The sequence below is a fragment of the Malaclemys terrapin genome, chromosome 1, assembly GCF_027887155.1.
Source record: "Malaclemys terrapin pileata isolate rMalTer1 chromosome 1, rMalTer1.hap1, whole genome shotgun sequence".
Classification (NCBI taxonomy): domain Eukaryota; kingdom Metazoa; phylum Chordata; order Testudines; family Emydidae; genus Malaclemys; species Malaclemys terrapin.
The window spans coordinates 135,229,105-135,246,198 of record NC_071505.1 but is presented as its reverse complement, the minus strand read 5'-3'; the positions used below and the strand labels follow the sequence as shown (position 1 = coordinate 135,246,198).

General features: G+C 47.1%; 1 protein-coding gene across 6 annotated transcripts; it reads right to left on the bottom strand.

Moving 5' to 3' along the window:
* Positions 1 to 202: 202 nt before the first annotated feature.
* Positions 203 to 15,071, bottom strand: LOC128843289 (C->U-editing enzyme APOBEC-1-like). 6 transcript variants are annotated; one of them, XM_054040033.1, is made up of 6 exons: positions 14,928 to 15,071; positions 6,756 to 6,847; positions 5,252 to 5,279; positions 4,562 to 4,962; positions 2,726 to 2,847; positions 203 to 957 (listed from the first exon to the last, which is right to left on the bottom strand). In XM_054040033.1, the coding sequence occupies exons 2-6, from the start codon at positions 6,775 to 6,777 to the stop codon at positions 847 to 849; spliced, it is 684 nt and encodes a 227-aa protein (XP_053896008.1). In that variant the 5' UTR covers positions 6,778 to 6,847; positions 14,928 to 15,071; the 3' UTR covers positions 203 to 846. The 6 variants fall into 6 exon arrangements, with proteins under 6 accessions (XP_053896008.1, XP_053896016.1, XP_053896023.1 ...); XM_054040041.1 differs by having other exon boundaries at positions 14,933 to 15,071; XM_054040048.1 differs by lacking the exon at positions 14,928 to 15,071 and adding an exon at positions 10,772 to 10,789.
* Between the last annotated feature and the right edge of the window lie 2,023 nt (positions 15,072 to 17,094).

The window sequence follows — 17,094 nt, the reverse complement described above, 5'->3', positions numbered from 1 at the left end:
CCTAGAGGAAAATTAAACACTGGTAAAGCCAATTTCTGGAATGTCAATTCATTTTAAGAACTGCCCCCACCACTTAATCAACTCTTAGAACAATCTGTGATGTCATACATTGGACCATTCTTATGTTAGCACTGACCAGAGATTATTAAGGAGTACCATATGATTTACATTTTGAACATGTAAAAATGAACAAAGGCAGTGCTTCCTTATACATATTTTATTCAAATTTTATGTTGACAAATGATACAAAGTAAAATCTAGAAATCTACAAGAGAAACATAATTCAAAGAAATAACCTCAGAAAATAAATCCTCTCTAAGGTCTCTAGATATGTAAATACATAATGAGTTAGTTCCTTATAAACTGCTTGCACAAAGCAAATCATATACTTTTATGTTCATTTGGTGAAAGAGCATTGGCTGCAGAATAAAAAAGATACTCTTGTGTTAACTGTGATGGAATAAACCCTTACATGCTAACATGACCCAGTCACTGTACGACATTAAACATTTAAACATGATTCACTTTTCAAAAGGCTACAAGCTGAAGCAATGGCAAGGAAATGGCTAAGAGTAACTAAATCAAATTGGAATGATTAAACATTCTAGTGTTCTTTCAGCTCATGCAAGAGTAACCCACCAACTGAGAAAACATGCTGTGATAGCAAAGCAGTCATTCTGTTGCACCCATTCTGACTGCATCCTCTTCCCCTCCCACAGTTTTGGAGTTTTAATGTGGTTGATGTTTCCTGTCAACTGGTTTCTGTTGCTTAGCAGCTGATGGACTGGTTCAAGACACTCATGGCTTCCAGAGACTAGTTGGCTGCCCAGGCCAGGATACTGGCGCCTAATAGGGATTGGCTGATGTGAGTGCTCTTTTCTGTTTCTCATCTACACATAGGCTGAAAACTGGAGTCTGGTTCTTAACTGATGAAATCTTTAAGCAAGACGGAATGTTCTGGTGAGAAAAATGGGAGCTGAAGTTAATTTCTTTTTGGGAGGTTGGCAGTTTAACATTTGCACTTTAGACTCACTTTGGGATTTAATGGGCATGGCAGGAACTCTCAGTAAATGCAATCACCATGCTTCAAATCTCATTCAGAACCAGGGTGAATTCAAAGGAGTGCCATGGCATGCTTAATGGTCACAGGGACTCATCATTAGAACTGGTGGAGAGTTTTCCAACTAAACAGTTTTTCATCAGAACAAGCAGATTCATCAAAACCAAAATGTCTTTCAGAAATATATCTATTATGATGGAGCTTTGGCCAGGAAGATTTCTCAAGGCCAGAATGGCATTTAAAGAGAGAAAGACAGAGGGAGGATACCCTTCCCAGAATAACCAGTAGCCTGGTGGTTTCGGCATTCACCTGGGATATAGCAGACTGAGGTCCAAGTCCCTACTCTGTCTAATTCAGAGTGGGGACTTGAACCTAGGTCTTCCACATGTATGCTCTAGTCACCAGGCTGTTGTCTTTTTGCAGTGAGTGTGTTTGCTTGCTTTCACTTCCTAGGAGTGGTTATAAAAAAATTCAAAAAGTTTCGGGCTTGTTCCAATGTATAATGAAAGAAAATCTTGGAATTTCCCACAGAACAGAAATTCCATTCTTTGACCAGCTCTACTCATCATGCTCTGATTGTGGATTACAGATCAACCAGTGACACTGGTGATTTGGAAATGGAGAAGATTTTAGGGGAGTTCAATGAAACATTCTATGGCCCCATTACTGGGAGGGAATATAAACCCCATCCAGAGGTTGGCAGGGAAAGGGGTTAACCTGCTCTGATTGGGGGATGGGAGGCCTGACAACAGTTTTGCTATTGTAGACGGGCCCTGAGAGAAGGATGTGCTGTGTAGAGTTGGAATTCGAGTCTGCAAGGGAGGGTCAGGAAGAAAGGTCTCTAGGTCGAGGATGGGATCTGAGAGAAGAACTGGGAGATTTCCCTCTCTGGAACTTGCCTAGCCATGCTCTAGACCAGGGGTGGCCAACCTGTGGCTCCGGAGCTGCATGCGGCTCTTCAGAGGTTAATATGCAGCTCCTTACCTAGGCACTGATTCCAGGGCTGGAGCTATAGATGCTAACTTTCCAATGTGCGGGGGGGGTGCTCACTGCTCAACCCCCTGCTCTGCCCCAACTCCACCTCTTCCCCCAAGGCCCCTTTCCCTGAGCCTGCCAGGCCCTCGCTCCTCTCCCTTCCCCCTCATAGCATCCTGCACACATGAAACAGCTGGTTGCAGTGGGAGGGGGGAGTAGACACTGATTGGTGGGGGTAGGCGGGAGGAACTGGGCAGCTGATGGGTGGCTGCTGACATTACTGTGGCTCTTTGGCAATGTACATTCGTGAATTCTGCCTCCTTCTCAGGCTCAAGTTGGCCACCCGTGTTCTAGACCTTTTCTTTATACGTTGGCTGAGGAAAACCCTGTTGTGTTTGTCTCTTAAAAGGACAGGGCCCTTTTTACATTTATACTGCTTTGCAATAAAGCAAACCACAGAGGTGTTTAAATGCCACAAAAGATGTGAAGAACCTTTTCCTGTCCTTTTAGCATCCCCATGAGCTCATCTGGGAATCACCATGTGTTATAACTCAGCTGCAGGAAAAACTCTCACAGAACCAGGGAGATTTCAAAGGAGGCCAAGGAAATGTCCAGTTCAGAAAATGGGTTCTGCATGTGACTGTGGATCATTTCTGGATGCACTTTCCCCCTCCCTAAAGTTCTACTGACCTGAAGGATGGACTGGAGTTCAAGAGAATATAGCATTATCCATGGAGCAAAGTGCCTGGGCCAATAATCATCTTCATCCTTGTCCTCATCATAGACAAATGTTCTCCAACAGTAGCTATAATCTGGGAAAATGGAGCAAATCAATCATGTGCTGAAGGAGGTATCAGTGGACTCAGTATAGACAAAGGTCAGTCAATCTCAGGGGAGCGAGACTAATTTGAGCCATGCAGAATGCTTCTGCTAGGTCACCCTTAGGCAGGACTAGCTGAGGACACTACAGCACTTGGGCCTCATGTTATCCTGGCCTTTTCCATGTTTCCATCCAGGGAAGGTCTAATTAAACCAGCCTTGCAAAATTTCACTCACTTATTCACCTGGGACAAGTCATTTATGTATTGAGGGGAGAGTAAAATATCATCTATTGGTTCATGATTAGCAGCAGCAGCACACTATCAGTGGGTGAGCTGATTTTACTCTGGGGGTAGATTAGAAAAAAGCTGCAAAGACATCCTGTAGCGGGGTGGTTACCCCGCTCCGGCCCCAAAGGGGTTAAAACAGCCCTGGGAAAGGGCTGCTCCGGGAAGCCAAGAAGGGAGGCTGATTGGGGAAGCAGCCTCAGCTGGGGCTATGCCCCAATCAGGCCACAGCTGGCCCTATAAAGGGCTGTGAGCCAAAGGCTGAGAAAGAGTCTCTTTCTGACAGTGGAAAGAGAAGGATTTGGCTGCCTGGGAGTTGAGCAAGGTACCTGAGGTAGAGCAGGGCTGGGGGAATGCCAGAGGAGCTGGGGAGCTCTTAGCTCTAGCCTAGCAATTCCCCAGGCTGCAGGCCTTGTTGAAGGCCTAAAGCAGGTACTGGGGTTGCAGAGGGGCAGCCCAGGGGTAGGCAAAGGCAGCAGGTCCAACCCCCCCTTGCCCATGATGAATGGTTCACAGACTGCAGTCTGCCCTAGTGTGCGGGGGCTAGATGATGACTGGCAGTAGCCACTGAGGCAAGGTGGGGATAGAGGGTTGGAGGGGAGACCCAAACGTGGGGGTACTGCAGAGGGCAGAAACCTGAGGTAAGGGGCACTGGGGTCCAGGAGGGACACGGGGTAGGGGCCTGAGGCAAGCGGGACATTGGCCAGTAGAGGGTGCTCCGGAGCTGGAGAGCTAATTTCCAGGACGACCAGCAGGAGGCACCGTGCCAGTGAGTCGTCACCCTGCTACACCTCCCAATACAATACTATGTTCTCAAATGAAATTGAAAGATGGCAGATGGACTGCGCCGGGAAGGAGGCTGCTGTTCTCTGTTTATTCCCTGAATAGACCACTAGAGACAGAGGCAGTGCCATACCAGCTTCACCCACGCACATGGCTCAGCAGTGTGCCTCAGCTCTGAGTTTGCGCCTCTAGCAGTAAAAAGTATGCTCTTCATGGCTCATTCATGCCTCAGCCTCTCTGCTGAGACAAGGGGATCAGCAACTGCCAGCAGGGATGGAGATTTTAGTGATTTTTATCTGTACTGCTAGGAACTGGACTGCAAACACCAGCACATTTCAAATAGGTCAAAAAACGGCTGTCAGCTACTGGCTTTTGGTCACCGGCACTCAGGGAAAGGTTTGAAACCAGAGACCTAAAGGGGAAAAGCTCTGAATCCCACTGCACTATCCCCCAAGACTTGGGGCCAGACTGGAACCACTGACCTAGAAGTGATAAGATTCCATAATCCATTCTACAGCTTCTGTGGAGCCATCCATGGCCACTGACCAGGGCTGAATTGGAACCAGAGACCTAGAAGAAAAATGCCTCATGTCCCATCTCTATCCCATGTAGTCCCCATAACTTCATGAGTCATTACCTGGGAGGTCCATGACTCGGATGGACACTCCAAGGTTCATCAGGCTCCGTAGACCCTGACGATTGATTTCCCTTTTGTGCCAGTAGATCCGTGCTACATAAATAACTAGATTCACATTAGGCTGGTCCTTCAGGAAATCCCTGATTTGCTTGCAGCAATACCCACAGGGACTCCAGGACATGTACCAGGTGATGGAGCAGTGGACAGAAGGATCAGATCTTTGCTCCTGAAAGACATCTTCTATGAAGTGGATTTCAGCATGCTCCATCCGAGTGCTATGGCAACAGCTCTGCCAGGGCCTTTTGCTATTGCTCCACTTGATTTCATAGAGCATGTATTGCACCCTTCGAAGGACACTTGGGTCATAACTGTCTATAAATGTCTCCTGGAGTATCTTCCCCCTGAAACATGAGAGAGATTCCAAAGAGTCACTGACTGCAGCTTTATTGTTAAGAGCTTGCCAGTCACAGAAAGTTAAAAATGAGGGAGGGGAAGGAGGCACAGATAAATGGAAACGGAACTCACAGAAGGATAGAGGGAGATTCAGAGATAGTGATGGGAGAAAAGAAAGAGATGGAGAGTTAAATCCAGTATCACACGGATGAGAGGGGAGTGAGATCTGAATTTTCCCAGCTCCCACTTTCTCTGTAAATCATGTGGAGGATGTGGGTATGGAGCTTTCATTCTCACCCCTGTGTGATGCCTCTGGATACATGATCTGTGGGAAAGAGAATAGAGTCACCTGGTGCACAGAGAGAAACACAGGGGAAGACAGGAAAAGGCCCTGGGACCATGTGGCCCTCAATTGTTCTCAATGGACAATTTCTAATCAGTACTCCTGAGGAAAGCAACTCCCTGCTCATGTGCAGTGTCCTGAGGATAGTGGAGGTGGATAAGGGATCATTCTGGCCCTCAATATGGCCACTAATTTAATCATGAGTGAGGGAAGGAGACTGCCCATTACTTGCTATGGAACAGTGAAAAATCATCATTATTAATAAATAATAAAATAACATTAATAATATCTAGGACATGGTCCAAAGTTCATTGAAATCAACGGGACTCAGGCCCTCAAAATGTCATTTATAACTGTAAGATACCAACGATGCCCAAATATCTGTTTTTTCCTTTCTTCTTTTTTTAAACTTTTATTTTAAAATGTGGATGCTGCCAGTAATAAGTTTGAAAATAAAATTAATAGTGTTTTAAAAATGGAGATTTCTCAGGTGACATGCTCAGGTTGGTTCTGTTTTGGAACAGAATAACCATCCTTTGTTATTTGTATTGAGAATCTCAATGAGACAAAACAGGATTGACATGCCATGGGAACACTGAGAGCAAACTGCACGGAACACTTGTAAACTTCTCATTTCCTCCTCAGCATCAGGAGTTAGTTGTAACAAAGAATCTGTATCTTTAAAATTCCTTCATCAGTACTTTCTTGTCTGCCATTTTCATGATTCTACCATTTTCAACTCAATCTGGGAGCCCACACACAGGCATAGTCAAAACATGTCCAGACATGCACAGACACATACTCACCGACGGCCTGATCCAAAACCCATTGAAATCAGTGAAAAGACTCCCCTTGACCTCAATGGACTTTGGATCAGGCCTAGAAAGAACACATGCACATACCTATAAAGAAACTTGCACCAGTGTAACTAGTTAATTAGACTGGTACAAGTTTTCTAATACAGATAAGCCCAGACAGACAGACACACAGATATAGACACACACAAAAATCTGAGCTGTTTGAGGGAAGATGGGTCCAATGGGATGTACTAATTTAAAAATATATATATCTTTTCTATAACATTGTACATGTATCTCTTGTAATTTGTAACCTAGACTGCCTCAGCTCTGCTGTATTCTCTCACCTTTTGTTTTTGTAAGAAGCACTCTTTTGGGATTTAAGCAAGAAAATCATTTTATTGTCACTTACTAACCTTTTAATAAAGATAAAGTAACGAAAAATATAGTTGGGGTATAAATAAACTCTCAAAGATAAACAGACTTGAGGTATCTACTATATACATAGATTCATAACAGCCATACAGATGCACATACATATGCCGATAAAGTCATATAGATTTTAACACATATAAATGCACACTTGCACTGTATGGATATATATATTTACACACACACACACACAGTCTCTCTCTCTCTCTCTCTCTCTCTGCATCTTTACCTCTGTTCCAGCCAGTGGCCATGGCTTTCACTACAGCCTCCCAGGCTGTGTCCTGTTTTACTGGTGTGTGTTTCTCCCTTTCGTTTCTATTCCTGATAACAGAAACATTAGAGATTAGAGAACCCAGCATGCTGACCAACAGTTTCTAGTTAATTTTAGAGAGCATCCTGCCTCGGCTCTATTCCTCCCCTGCCTTCACCAAACACTGCCTGGGCCTCCACCCAACCCTGCAGCACTTCAAATCTAATTCCTGTCCTGCCATTGGCCACCGGGCCCAGCTGACCCCACCCCAACTGTACTCCCATTGGCAGAAGTAGAAGCAAAAGTAGAGCAGATGTAAACTGCATTCCTTGTGTAGACCTCCTTCACTCCTTCTTCCTCCCTCCCCCCACTTTCCTCCCTGGGTTAGTCGGCAGCTGGCAACACTTGCCTGTATGCCCGGGCACCTGATGCTGTTGACAGTAAAGAAGTATCTCAATGGTGATGTTGGATAGGAGGAATCCTCTACCTACCCCTCCGCTGCAGTCCTTTTACTTGTAAAGGAGACTAAAATTGGCTGTGCCTCCACCTGGCTGGGCCCTATACACACAATGACGTGCCTTGGGAGCCTCCAGGAATAAACCTGAGCTAATCTGTGCATTGGGTCTAACTCAGAAATACCAATTATAAACAATATACCCCCAATATGCACTTAGATTAGAGTTAACACAGCTTTACTTAACATTTTAAGGAAACATGCTATAACAGACTGCGATTAAATGTCACAACTAATTTAAATCAGTAGGGGGCAGTTCGATAAATCAATTAACAAATACTTTACAGCAGTAAATGAAAGGTATCTAACTTGCATTTACACTGCCACCATTTACCCCACCCCGGACCTCTGGATTTCAGAGTTGTAAATGCTGGTGTGGGTGCACTTGAAGGTTATGAAGCTGAGGACAGCACTCTGTTGCTCCACTAAATCTGACCAGCCAAGGAAACAAGAGGCAGAGTCATTCTAATCTGGCATCATTCCAAGCTGCACAACTCCTCTGAAGAAGAGTTGTTTTAACCAGACGTCAGCAACTCTGGGTTCTGTTAGATGCCAACACCACTCCACCTCTTCTCAGGACAACCCCTTGAAGTCTCTTTGCTATCCCCACCCCTTGCAAGCACCTTCCCAAATAGAGTGACCAGACAGCAAGTATGAAACATCGGGACGGGGGTGGGAGGTAATAGGAGCCTATATAAAACAAAGCCCCAAATATTGGGACTGTCTCTATAAAATTGGGACATCTGGTCACCCTATTCCCAAATGAGGGTGGTGGTTACTCACACTGCCTTCACTACAGGCCCCACCTAAGCCAGCTCTGGGCACAACAACAGTGAGTCTCTGCCTCGGCTCCAAGGAAGCCTACAACAGCCTCTGAGGCTCCTTGCTTCATAGAAGCCCCAGCAGGCTCTCAGCAGCAGCTTCTGGCTTTCTAATGGAAGCGTCTGGTTTGCACAGAGCGCCATCAAGCAATCTCAGCTCCTCTCCAAAATGGAGCCCATCGCATGCTCTCTTCCCTGAAAGTGGAAGGCGCTCTCTCTCTCTCTCTCTCCCCCCCAGGCATCATGGGAGGTGTCGTCTCCTAGGCTGCATTGTAGCACTCAAGATCTTCCCAAATGGAACACTTCCAATTAAGTTCAGAGGCCTCAGAGAGAGAGAGAGAGAGAGAGAGAGAGAGAGAGACTGATGTACATGTGTAAGCGGGGGAGTGCTCCAGCAGTAAGAAACTTTCCTGGCTTATACACTACCCCACTGAAATGGACTAGCGAAAGGATCTGAGTCCTTGCTCCACCTCCCCTTACCCAAAGGCCTGCCTGACTTCAAGGACTCTCCTTCCACTCTCCTGTGTGGCAGAGTCCTCGTAACCCCAATGAGGCTGGGCCCAGTATTCCTGGGGGGGCTTGACCCCCAGTCTTGTCATGGTCACTTACGACAGGGTCAAGGGTGTCCCCACTCCAGAGTAATCTCTTCACACCAGACGTTTCCCTGACCCACTGATCATTACATATAGTTCAAAGCATGGGCTTTGGGGAGGCTAGCCGACTAGCCCCACCCCTTCCGCCCAAGGCGCGTCCGCCCCCACACACCAGAACCCCGAAAAAACACACACAGCCATAAAAGGAGAAGCCCTAAGGGGCCCCCATGACCAGAGGAGCCCCAGCCCGCCTGCCCCAGCCATACTGGGCCAAGCCACCACCACCAGCTCCCCACAACACACCGTCCTCCTCCCCCTCCAAGCTCCAGGCCAAGCCGCCAGCCTACCTGAGTGACAGCCTAGCCCCATTTGCTTTGAGCATGGGCGGCGCCTCTCCGGAGCAGCTCATGCTGCCCTCCCGCCCAGAGAGTCTGTGATTAACACGTGTTAAAAAAATTAACGCGTTAATTGTGCTGTGTGTTAATTGCACTCGTTAACCGCAGTTAATTGACAGCCCTAATGCAATGGTGATATTAACAAATGTCAATTTCTTGTTTGGGTTTGTATAGACTTGTCTGCACCTTTAAATACAGTTATTAGAATGTTATAGCAAAAATGTCAAAAACTATAACTATATAACTATGCCTGATTATGTTGCAAAATGTTAAAGCTAAGCAAAATAATTTCAACATGTAGCTTATAGGGCTGGCTTGCCTTCATTATTTTCAGCTGTAATGCAAGGAACCTACATGCCTGTATCCTGAAAGACAGTACTTTAAGCAAGCTAGTATAAGTACAGTCAAGTATAGTTATAGGTGTAGTAAGAGGAGGCCCTGAGATATAAACCTTGGTATCAGAGGCCCAGTATGAGGCCTAAGGCCTAAACTAAAGTAATGGTCAAGACTTTGCTAACATAAAGCAAAGTTAAGCTGTGAGCCAGAGGCAGGCCCTGCTCACAGAAGCTGGCAGGAAAAGGGCTGATGTTGCATAAATATATATTCACCTAGCAAAGTTAAAGTACAGAACACACTATGCTGGAACATTCCACAGATAACATGGAACAGGCCAACCCATCGCAATGACAGGGGCAAAAGGGTAAAATGATGGATAGAGTTGTTTTGATCGAACCAACATGTACAAGGTGAGAGGCGGCACCTTACTATGTAGAGGGGTTGTACCTTGCTGCGTAGAGGGGTTGCACCTCAATACGTCAGGAGTGATGTATAACTTGTTTGTATCTGTGTATAAGAATGCATCCCTGAGTGGGTGTCTTTGTCCAGCTGAGGGGGCAGTGGAAAGTCCCGCCATTGACTGAGCTGAGTCCATTGCCAAGAGGCACTTTCTCGTAATATGCCCGGAATTAGGCTAAGAAACCTACAGGGAACTGCAATTGTGTCCAAGGTCGCAATAAACCTGGCCGAGGTGCCTTCGTACCTTACTAGAGTCTGTGGTCATTGGGGGTTCTCTGCGAGCACATGCACGCAGCCGAGTGATATCAACACAGGAGAAAGCAAAGCACCACACCGGTAGCATCTGACAACAATAGGCTTGTGACCTTTGGCATAGATAAATGGCCTCGATTTCACCAGGTCAGTGCCAAATGATAGAATAAACCACCAATTTGGGGTGTATCTGCCCCATATCATACATCGTGCATTTGAAGAAGTGGGTTTTTTTACCCACAAAAGCTTATGCCCAAGTAAGTCTGTAGGTCTTTAAGGTGCCACTGGACTCCTCGTTGTTTTTGTGGATACAGACTAACACAGCTACCCCTCTGATACCCATATCATACAGTCTGTCCTGATTCTGGCATTCTCAGCTGTGACCTACTTAGGCATGGTAACACCCTCCTCATCAGGTTCATTGATTTCCAAAAGGCATTTGACAGCCTGCATGGACACACACTGTGAAATATTCTTCAATCCATAATCCCAAAATGTCAAAATGGCTGGAAGACAGAAGGCAGTTATTCCTCCCTGGAGCAGGAAGATCCTTGATGAACGCTGCTGGGTACCAGGAAATATGGATATTGAGTGCTTGTAGAGCCTACATCTGGGGCAAGCCTACCTAATGGGCTCCAGCCAGCCAAAGTATTGACTAAGGCCATCCAGGGAGTGTTTTCTAAATTCAAGTGCAAAGGCTGTGGTGTTGCATCCTCAACCCAGAGTTGCAGAGATAAATCGGCCTGAGCAGGTGGTTCCTCAGGTGAAGGTGACATTTGAAGAGAGTGGAGATGAGCTGCAGGTGACAAGGAGGGAGAAGGGACAACAAGTTATCTCTTCTTGAGAAAGATGTGATGGGAAACTGCCAGTTCCAGTTCAAGCGGTGCTCCACGGGCTGATTCCTGCACAGGTGGCTAACTTAAGGGCGTTGCAAGAGAAGCATCAGAACGTCTTTTCAATTTGGATGACTGGGTCAAAGGTCACTGTGACAGGCTGAAGACAGCCTGTGAAGTTGCTCTCAGTACAACTAAATACACAGCCCAAAGTAGGAAAAGGACTTATAATCGCAAGTCCAGTGGGGCTCTCATCAGACCTGATGACTGTGTACTCGTTCATAACCAAAGACACCAAGGACGTAATAAAATACAGGACAAGTGGGAGTAAAATCCTCACATTGTGGTCACTCACAACAATCCCGAACTGCCAGTTTACACTATCCAGCCTGAATGAGGAGGTCCTGAGTAGTACATAGGGACCAGATAAAACGTTGGACTTTTAGTCCGATCAGGGCCCATAGAAGGCATAGACCGGCATGCCCTGAGGAGACTGAAACCAAGTGGGGTATGGTTCTAGTCCCAGAAACTGAGTACCAAGGGGCAAACCCAAACCCTAATAAAAGTGGCCAGATCCCTCAAATTGGCCTGGTGTTACTTGGGGATAGGGGAATAGAAAATATATATATTAAATAATATATAATATATATATTAAGGCTGTTGATTAATTGCAGTTAACTCATGTGATTAACTCAAAAACATTAATCGCAGTTTTAATCGCACTGTTAAACAATAGAATACCTATTGAAATTTATTAAATATTTTGGATGTTTTTCTACATTTTCATATACATTGTATTTTGTGTTGTAATTGAAATCAAAATGTATATTATTTTTTATTACAAATATTTGCACTGTATAAAGGATAAACAAAAGAAATAGTATTTTTCAATTCACCTCATACAAGTACTATAGTGCAATCTCTTTGTCGTTAAAGTGCAACTTACAAATGTAGATTTTTTGTTGTTATATAACTGCACTCAAAAACAAAACAATGTAAAACTTCAGAGCCTGCAAGTCCACTCAGTCCTACTTCTTGTTCAGCCAAGCGCTAAGACAAACAAGTTTGTTTACATGTACGGGACATAATGCTGCCCTCTTCTTATTTACAATGTCACCAGAAAGTGAGAACAGGCATTTGCATGGCACTTTTGTAGCTAGCATTGCAAGGTATTTACATGCCAGATATGCTAAACATTTGTATGCCCCTTCATGCTTTGGCCACCATTCCGGAGGACATGCTTTCATGCTGATAACACTTGTTAAAAAAATAATTCATGAATTATATTTGTGACTGAATTCCTTGGGGGAAAATTGTATGTCCCCTGCTCTGCCATATATTTCATGTTATAGCAGTCTCTGATAATGACCGAGCACATGTTGTTCATTTTAAGAACACTTTCGCTGCAGATCTGACAAAACGCAAAGAAGGTACTGTTGTGGAAAAATTTATCAGAACTGCTCCCCGGAAGCAAAGCATACAGTAACTTTTAAACCTTGAAACCACAAACAAATTACACATACTTAAGCAATAGTGACCATATTAGGCTTCAACACAGGTCAAGAGTTAGGGTCTTTTTGGAACTTTCCAGCTCTCTTTTGCAACCTCGCCTTGTATGGGAGTAATTGAGTTAAAGTCTTCTTTGTGCTTTTTAGCACTCTGTCGCAACCTGCCTTTTACGGGGTGCAATTACACAACTGCCTTCCGTGGGGTACAATTACAATGGGGGGGGTATTTACACAAGTGGTGCAGGGGAAGGCACGAGTTACATTTATTTTAGATAATTGCTTCACACTTATAGGTTACTCTATTGCTTCACACAAGCAGTTATTGTATTTTAAAAGCAGTAGGCACATATTGCAAATTATTCTTGTTTCAGGGGCTTTCCACCGCCTTTCCTCTCACACCTCCTCCCCTCCCCCTCCCCACCCCCCACCCCGTGTGTCTTAGCCTCCTTTCTCCTTTGACTGCCACAGCCAGGGAGCACGATTTTTAGCTTTGCTCAGGCTTTGGACCTGTTAGCGGCAAGGCGGGCCTAAACCAAGCAAGCAAAAGCCTAGACCATCAGGGCCAGCCTAATTTTCTTCCACAGTACCAATGTGAAATTTCTAAAGATAGCTACAGCACTCGACCCAAGGTTTAAGAATCTCAAGTGCCTTCCAAAATCTGAGAGGAATGAGGTGTGGAGCATGCTTTCAGAAGTCTTAAAAGAGCAACTCTCTGATGCAGAAACTACAGAACCCGAACCATCAAAAAAGAAAATCAATTCTCTGCTGGTGGTATCTGACTCAGATAATGGAAATGAACATGCGTCAGTCCGCACTGCTTTGGATTGTTATCGAGCAGAAACCGTCATCAGCATGGACGCATATCCTTTAGCATGGTGGTTGAAGCATGAAGGGACATATGAATCTTTAGCGCGTCTGGCATGTAAATATCTTGAAATGCCGGCTACAACAGTGCCATGTGTACGTCTGTTCTCACTTTCAGGTGACATTGTAAACAAGAAGCAGGCAGCATTATCTCCTGTAAATGTAAACAAACTTGTTTGTCTGAGTGATTGGCTGAACAAGAAGTAGAACTGAGTGGACTTGCAAGCTCTAAAATTTTACATTTTTTTATTTTTGAATGCAGGGTTTTTTTTTTACATAATTCTACATTTGTAAGTTCAACTTTCATGATAAAGAGATTGCACTACAGTACTTGTATTAGGTTAATTGAAAAATACTATTTATTTTGTTTTTTTACAGTGAAAATACTTGTAATCAAAAATAAATATCAAGTGAGAACTGTACACTTTGTATTCTGTGTTGTAATTGAAATCAATATATTTGAAAATGTAGAAAACATCCAAAATATTTAAATAAATGGTATTCTGTTATTGTTTAACTGTGCGATTAATCACGACTAATTTTTTTAATCACTTGACAGCCCTAATATGGGACTTGGATGTGCTGGTGTGAACATTCTGGCTCTGGCAAAATTTTAGCAAGTGGGAATATAAGGGGACTGTTGGCCCCTTACTGAAACTCAGTGGGGTTTTTTGATTGGCCTTCTCCCAGTACCAAAACAAAGGAGAAGGGCCAATGAGAAATCATGTTCCTGAGACTGACGGTCCCCAGGGCCAATGGAGAGAGGCCAGTGCTCCAGAGCAGCCGGATTGATAGGGCAGATAGGCCAATGAGGGGATCAGGAGCCCAGGGCCCTATCGTCAGTGTGAGCTGGTATAAGTGGGGGAATGGTCCCGCTATTGTGGGGAACTTTCCTGGCTTCTGCACTACCCCGGTGAAGTGGACTAGCGAAAGGATCTGAGTCCTCACTCCCACTTCCTTTACCCAGAGGCCTCCCTGCCCTTGAGGGCTCCCCTTCCACTCTCCTGTCTGGCAGAATCCTCGTAAACCCCGACAAGGCTGGGCCCAGGATTCCTGGGGGGCTCGACCCCCAACCCTACTGTGGTCACCCAGGACAGGGGCTAGGGTGTCCCCACTCCGGGATACTCTCTCTGCACTGGGCACCTCCCTGACCCACTGATCATTTCATACAATGTAAAGCAAATACAAGTTGTTTAATTAACAATTAATTTTAAAAAAGAATAAGGAAAAATGGGAAAGGTTAAAGGAAAACACATCACCCCGCTCTGTGGCAGGGAACATCACAAACAGTGTCTCTGGAACGTCAGGGCAGTTCACAGTCTGCTCCTTGTAGATCCCAGGCTCCTTCTCAGGCCCTGGCTGTGCTGCAGAGACGCTATGGATTGGACACTTGCTCTGGCAGTGGCCACGCGCTTTCAGGCTTTAGGTGGCAGGACCCTTTTTCCCAGCATCGCCCCTGCCCAGTCGGGGTTACGATCCCCCCCCCCCAAGTCTGGCCTGCAGAGCCTCTTGGCTCAGGCGTCTCCCTGTGCTGGGCCCACTGCCCAGGGTTCCCCTCCTCTCCCCAGCTGCTCACCGCACCCAGCTCCGGACGGCTCCAGCCCCAGCTCCAGCTCTGGCTCCACTCGGCCTCAGCACAGCTGCTGCTGCTGCTCTGCCTTCAGCTCCCTGGGCTGCTTCTCCGGCCTGTCTGGCTCTGGTTGCTGCAGCTCTGCCCCCAGGGCAGGTCTGCTCTCTCTGGGCGGTGCTCTGGCTTTGGGGCTGCAGCTCTGCTTCCAGCAGCTTAGCTCGAGCCCCTGCTCTCTCCTTAGCTCGGCTCCACTCTGTCTGACCCAGGCAATTCCAGTTCACACAGAGGACAGGACCCCCCTGGCCTCCTGACTCTCTGATTAGCCTGCCCGCCCTGTCAATCAGGCTGATCTGGAGCATTGGCCTCTCTCCATTGTTCCTGGGGACTGTCGACCCCTTCCCCTTTTAGTGCTGGGAGCTAGACACCCCCACTGAATGTTAGTAAGGGGGCAACAGTCCCCTTACACTGGGAGCAGCAGCCAGAACCAGCTGGGGAGCAGGCACTGGAGCAGCCCAGCCCTGCTCAGCCAGGCCGACCTGAGCCCGAGCTGAGTGGTTACAGCGGGGGGAGCTGCAGGCCCAGAGCTGGGGAGCGGATGCCTGCTGTGCCCCAAGTGACACCGGAGCCGGGTGCGGTGAGCGGCTGGGGGGAGCGAGGGGGACCCTGGGCAGAGAGCCCAGCGCAGGGAGCCATCGCCAGACAGGAGGCCTTGCAGGCCAGACTTGGAGGGAGATCGTGACCCCGACGGGGGGGGGCTGACGCTGAGGTCCTGTTCCCTACAGCTTGAGGGCGTGTGGCCACGGCCAGAGCAGGTGTCTGACCCGCGGTATCACCATAGGGCAGCCAGGGCCTGGAAAGGAAGTCTGGGAGGTGTGAGGAACAGACTGAACTTTCCTTATCTCCCAGACAAGCTGGTTGTGATGTCCCCATACCACAGAGCAGAGTGATGTGTTTTCCTTTCACCTTTCCCATTTTTCCTTATTATTTGACAATTTCTGTTTAATAAATTGTATTTTGCAACATAACCAGGCATAGTTATATAGTTATAGTTTTTGACATTTCTGCTATAACATTCTAATAACTATATTTAAAGGTGCAGACAAGTCTATAAAACCCCAAACAAGAAATTGACATTTTGTTAATATCACCACTGCATTAGGGCTGTCAATTATCTGCGGTTAACCCCTGCGATTAACACACAGCACAATTAAGGCATTATTTTTTTTAACACACGTTAATCACAGACTCTCTGGGCGGGAGGGCAGCATGAGCTGCTCTGGAGAGGCTCAGTAACGCAAGCTACCACCAGAGGGCGGGAAGAGACGAGGATAGAGAAAATAACCTGGTTCTCATCCTGGCGTTTTAAAATTAAAAACAGGATGGCCAGGGGCTAGCTGGAGCCAGCGCCCACTCTCTCCCCCCCTTTGCAGGGCTTGCCCGAGCTGCCCTCCCCATGGCTCCTGCTGACCCCCACCCCGTGGTGCCCGCAGCTGGGGCTGCCCCCCGCCAAGCTCCGCAGTGCCCACAGTGGTGTCTCCCCCTCCGAGCCCTGTGCTGCCCGAGGAGGGGGCTGACCCCTACCCTCTTCCCCATGCTGCCTAGGGCTGGGGCTCACCCCTTTCCCCCCGACCTTTGTGCCTCCCCCGGCTGTGGCTGATCCCCACCCCCCGGGCCAGCTCTGTGCCACCCCGGGGCCAGCTGTGAAGCCAGCACTGCCCACTAGCAGCAAATTTCTCCACTTTCCTGCTGGCGGGCAGTGCTGTCTTCAGCTGATCCCCGGGGTTCAGCCGCCTCTCTCTGCTCTGCCTTGCAGCCAGGACAAATGCCCAGTTTTGGCGAAGAAGTAGGGACAGCCGGGACAGGACTGAAAAAGGGGACTGCTCTGGCCAAAATCAGACGTATCGGCATTCTAGCCAGCCTGGGCCCTATTGTTCCCGGCCAGCCCCTCACTCCCGGGACCAACTCCTCTGCGTTGTGTCCTCTTGCCCCTAGCCGGCCGCTCGCTCCGGGGGTACCCCATAGAGAACATGGGCCTGTTGAGCTCAGCCTCCCTGCACCAGCCTCTCCTCTGCTGCAGTATGATGAGTCCCTGAGGTAAAATCCACCTTCCCTTGCAAACAAGGGCTTACTCAGCTGAGGGGGGCCCACCTAGCTCAGTAAAAGGAGGCGAGCC

Bases quoted from the DNA above. Each gene is read 5' to 3' on its own strand.
- LOC128843289 (XM_054040023.1), bottom strand. From the start codon at position 6,885: ATGCTGGGTTCTCTAATCTCTAATGTTTCTGTTATCAGGAATAGAAAC. The intron at 5,280-6,755 runs GTAAAGATGCAG...TCTTTCCCACAG, and splicing joins GGCCACTGGCTGGAACAGAG to ATCATGTATCCAGAGGCATC. The intron at 4,963-5,251 runs GTGAGAATGAAA...CTCATGTTTCAG, and splicing joins TCCAGAGGCATCACACAGGG to GGGGAAGATACTCCAGGAGA.